The sequence below is a fragment of the Galeopterus variegatus genome, unplaced genomic scaffold (assembly GCF_000696425.1).
Source record: "Galeopterus variegatus unplaced genomic scaffold, G_variegatus-3.0.2 Scaffold3146, whole genome shotgun sequence".
Classification (NCBI taxonomy): domain Eukaryota; kingdom Metazoa; phylum Chordata; class Mammalia; order Dermoptera; family Cynocephalidae; genus Galeopterus; species Galeopterus variegatus.
In genome coordinates, this window is record NW_007729257.1 from 9,543 (window position 1) to 14,552 (window position 5,010).

General features: G+C 32.8%; 1 protein-coding gene across 1 annotated transcript in view; it reads right to left on the minus strand.

Annotated features, from left to right (window-relative positions):
- Positions 1-252: 252 nt before the first annotated feature.
- Positions 253-5,010, minus strand: part of LUZP2 (leucine zipper protein 2) — a 141,969-nt gene continuing 137,211 nt past the window's right edge. Inside the window, exons 7-8 of the mRNA XM_008584099.1 lie at positions 1,241-1,315; positions 253-486 (exon numbers count right to left, since the gene is read on the minus strand). Coding sequence (XP_008582321.1) covers positions 382-486; positions 1,241-1,315 — 180 coding nt within the window. The 3' untranslated portion in view covers positions 253-381. The remainder of the gene's footprint in view (positions 487-1,240; positions 1,316-5,010) is intronic.

Consider the following 5,010-nt stretch of genomic DNA (forward strand, 5'->3'; position numbering starts at 1 on the left):
GAATGCTGAAGACCCACAACATTTTATCATCCTGCAGTTAATTTCAATAACAATTTCAAGGTCATAGAAGTACTAGATATCCAAATGGACCAGAAAAATGAAGTGTTGTATTTCTTTTAAGTCAAAATAGGCCAATTTATACTGGGTGATTTAGTGATGAATGAAATACCTATGACCATGGATATCCATTTCAATTAGGTTATTGCTTAAGGATCCTCCTTACCTTGGAATCTTTTGGAAAATTTATGGACTACTTTATAAAGTTACACAAAATTGTGAAAAAGTTGCATGCTTTAGAAACTCAGTATTTCCATCAAGCCTGTGGTCTAAAAAGAGTATGGAGACAATAGCAAACGGATGCTTCTAACAGTTTCTCAGTATTTACAGTATTTTTTCTTCTCTAGCTGCCATCCCTTCAAAGCTGGTCAATTGTTTTTCTGGGGCTTTTTTCACCTCACATTCAGAACAAGGCGCCATTTGCAATTTCTGTCAAACAATACAGAAAAGACAATTAGAAGAATCAAAATACATTCAAATATAACAATTTAAAATCCTAACAGAACAGTAATGAAAATTATTATCTCCAAGGATGTCTTACAAAAAACTATTGCCAGCAAAATTGAAATAAACATAAAGAGGTTGATACTTTTCCTTCACGAAAATACATAAAGATATTTTGTCTACGAATGGCAAGATATTTCAAAAACTATTTTCCAAACATTCGACTCTGACTAATCTGATTCTAAATTTGATAAATTTCATATTAAGTGAAATCAACCCTAAGAATTGCTGTGATGCAATATTTTTGGTCAAATATAAGACTACTAATAAAATTTAGAATGAATCTCATGAGTTGCATGTGTTTGTTGTTTGTTTGTGTAGGGGATATGTATTTCTATTTCCTCTGCTTCTCCAAATCTCCTTTAATCTCCTTTGTTGTATAAGGAATGCATGCATGTTTTTGTCTATGTTTATTTTTGTTTTGTTTCTCAGCTTTGGGGAGTCAGGGAAGCGGGAGGGCTCCTCTGCCCTTGATCTTCAGAGGTTCTCACATAATCAAACCAAAGCTAAGTGACAGGCATAACAGCCCTGGAAAAGTTTAGGACCACTAGGTGAAGGAAATACCTTGCACTATTCAATATTACATACCGCTTCAACTAGGTCAAGAGAAAAAAGCATTGAGTTAAATGGATCCAAGAAGTTCTTTCTGACATAATCAAAATAAAACAGAGACAAATACCTGTGGGACAGGCTTTGATTCTGCAGTAGCATTACTTAGACTCTCTTTGTGATTCATTGAACAGGTCCTGCCCTCCTATAAAAGCAGAAATTGAAAATAGGTCAGTGAAGCTAAATAGAACAAAAAAGGGGGATAGAAGACTTCCCTTTAATTGTTCCCATTGAGAAGATTCCATCACTTTGATACATTCTGAAAAGGCAAGCTAGGGAGAAAATCAGCAAAACACGAGTAGGAAACCAAGGACAGATTAAGACTTCATGGTGGGTTTGGGGCTCTCAGTGGTGCTTATGGCAGTCAGCTACTAGAGAGAAGTGCAGTTCCAATGGAACAATCTTTTTCTGTAAAAAGTTAAAAAGAAGTAAAGGATTATACACTACTATATCTGTGATTAATCTAGACACTAAGATTTAAATATTTCAATGATCTGTGTGCCTTCAAGAACACCAATACTGAAAGCCAGGAAGCAATTTAAATAATATGAACATCAATTTGTCTAGCAAAAAAACTCCTCAATATCTTAAAGGAAAGTAATATTTCTGGAACTAAGATCCTATATTTTACTAAACAGGAAATCTCCATCTTACGTATTAACCTCACCAGTTTTTTTTTTAAAAAGCCATTTTATTTTATTTTATTCATTATTTATTCATTCATTCATTCATTCATTCACTTATTATTTTAATTTATCGATATACGGTACGATGTAGTTGGTTTTCTTGTCCATTTACCAATTTCTCCCCCTTCAACATCATATCTGTTCACTTACCTTAACAGGTTCAAGGGATTATTGCAATCTCACCAGTTTTGAGGATGATGAAGTGCTGAGAGTGAAAAAAGTATTCCAGTTGGATTTCATTTCCATTCTAACAAGGTTAAAATATTGAATTGGTTCTTCTTTCCTTTCTTACTTTCTTCCTTCCTTCCTTTATTCCTGTCTCTTTTCTCCCTTTCTCCCTTCCTTTCTTTCTACCTCTTTATTATAAACACACTTTTAAAGTAACTGCAAAATAACTTCATGTAAGGTTCTGCATTTTTGTGTGTATGTGTTTGCCTGTGGTTTTTCATCATCTTTTCCAAGTGTAAAACAGCCCAAGAGTTTATGACCATAATGTATGACCACTGGATAACTCTGATATCAAACAAATCAGTTTCTTTCCTGGAGGTCAAACAGGAGATGGAGACATAAGGTCTCTTCAAACTGTAACATTTTAAACATTTGAGTACATGATAACTAAAGTGGTTTCCTAGGATATTAAACTTACTCCGGTTCAGATTTTAGAGCAGTTGTTTTGTTTTTCCATATTCCCTAATCTCACACCATATTGCTCCTAATTGAACATACACCATGTTACTTTACCTCTCTGTGCCTATGTGCATACCACCCCACCTTCATAAAAGGCTTCTTTCACTGGGAGATCCCAAAAAACAGCTACTAATTCCCTCCTTAGCCCATCTCTTCCACCAATAGACAGTCTGAGTCACACTTTCCAGCTCTGAAGGTACTGTGCATATAACAACTTTAGCATTTAACATTGCTTTTATAAGTAGAGTCGTAATCATGTTCATCTCCTTAATATATTGTGAGTTCATTTAAGAAAGAGACTATGTTTATTACCAATAGATTACAGACAGATGCCTATCAGATAGTCAGTGGTGAATAAATAGTTTCTAAATAAATAATAAATAAAAACAAACATAGACCATGAAAATATGTCAATTCTTTAGAAAATTAATAAATTTCTTTCTTTGTGTGACAATGTTTATGTATATTTGATAGTGGCTTAAAAATTTTAATAAACAATTCCTCATCTAAATAAACTTTCAATATAATGAAAAAGTGGGATTGTGACTATAATAATATAAATTAATAGTCAAAACCTTATTACCTTATTCTAGTGAAATTTTGGCAGATGCATAGAAGAATATTCTACACTACCTAAGAAAAAAACGCTGTGTTTAGTTTTCTTCTAGTATAAGTTTACCTTAGAACTGGCATCTCACATTTCCCTGGAAAAATTATAATTTCTCTATTTTTACTGTAATAAACCAGCTAGCATTTGTTTTGTTATACGGTACTTGCATTTAGCCTTTGAAAAATTACTTAAGATTTCATAGTGGTATGAAATCAAGCTCAAAAAATACGGTCCATGCAGAAAGTAACCTGCATAGTGTAAGATATCACAAAATGCATTTGGGAAGAAAGACTTTCATGTTATGCAAGTTTACTAAAAAATATTGATTTCAACTTTAAACGGTTAGATTTACTGTAGTTCTTGTCAGAGATTTTAACATATCATTTCTTAAAGTTTTTATCTTGAATGGTCTGTCCGTATAATCATACAAGGTGATTGTTAAAAAAAATAATTCTTCTGGGTGATATTTTCATTCTATGAATATGGGGCTTGCGTTTTTAATCATCACCCTTGCAATTCAAATGCACAAGTGAAATTTGAACTTTACTACTTCATAAGACATAAATTCATTATAAGTTTGTAAGGAGATTATAATATAAACATTACTCAAATCTATTTGACCTCAAAACCTTTTATGTGTGGAGCATCACTTGAGGTCATTGTCATGAGGAAGATACTAAAGGATTTGCAGTAGCGTATGCTCTTTCATTAATGATAGCACAGCCAACTATTTGAGACAAGCCTTTGATCATCGGAACAATGAAAACTTATTAAATTTCAACATTAAAGAAAATGTTATGTGACTGGAAGACAGCTCTAACTTTTTCTGATACTTTTATCTCATAATGAATACTTCCTTTAAATTTATTTTTCTGTGCCTCATAGACATTGTGGAAATTGCATGAGATGGGATTTATAAAATTCTTAGTGTTTCTCTGAGAGGCAACAGAGATAAAGGCCACATGCTTATACCTTGCAGGTACTGCGCTTTAATAAACATCTAATTAAACTTAAATTCATTGTTGAAATAGGCACTAATTGGTGACAAGACAAAGGGGAGATTTCTTCATAACAATCTCTCATTCTGTTGTAAACGTGATGCAGATTGCCAAAATTTCCAGAGAACTGCAATTAAAGCAGGCAAGAAGAGTTTGACCCATTCACAACATTGTAGTTTTGTTGATTGGTTAAAAGTGCTGTGAGGTAAAATAGACTTTGATTCAAGTTTTAGCTCTGATGCTTATTTGTTCGTGATCTTGATCAAGTTATTTTTCTGGGGGCCTCAGTTTACTTGGCTACAAATTGGGTCTACTTCTTCTTGGAGTTAATTTGAGGATAAATAGAAAAACATGTAATATATTCATAAAGATACTAACAAATTATAAACATTTCGTTCCTCTTTCTCCCTCTATTATTATTTTTACTATCATTTATGGGTACAATACAACAATTATGGTCAGTTGGCACTGCCAATACAAATCTTTACGTTGCAGAATCATGAAATTCCCACACAGAGAGAAAGAAAAGGGAAGGTGGAGAGAAGATAAAGAAATGGAGAAAAAAGTGCTGACTAGAGGGGCTACAAAAACATGTATTATTATTGCTTCTACTTAACAATAAAGGTAAAAATAATAATAAAGCTTACCTTAATTAATGTTTTGTGCTGGAAGGAAAGGACTTGAGAGAATAGAGGTTTCAAGGTTATACCAAATTATGTTTATATACACATAAAGGTTTATCAAATAAAACATGGGTTTGTGGTTATACTGGGAAGCATTTAAAATGGAATTAAATCTATGTATCTACTTCAACAGAGGCTGGCTTGGAAACAACATAATGTAATTCTTAAAACCAAAC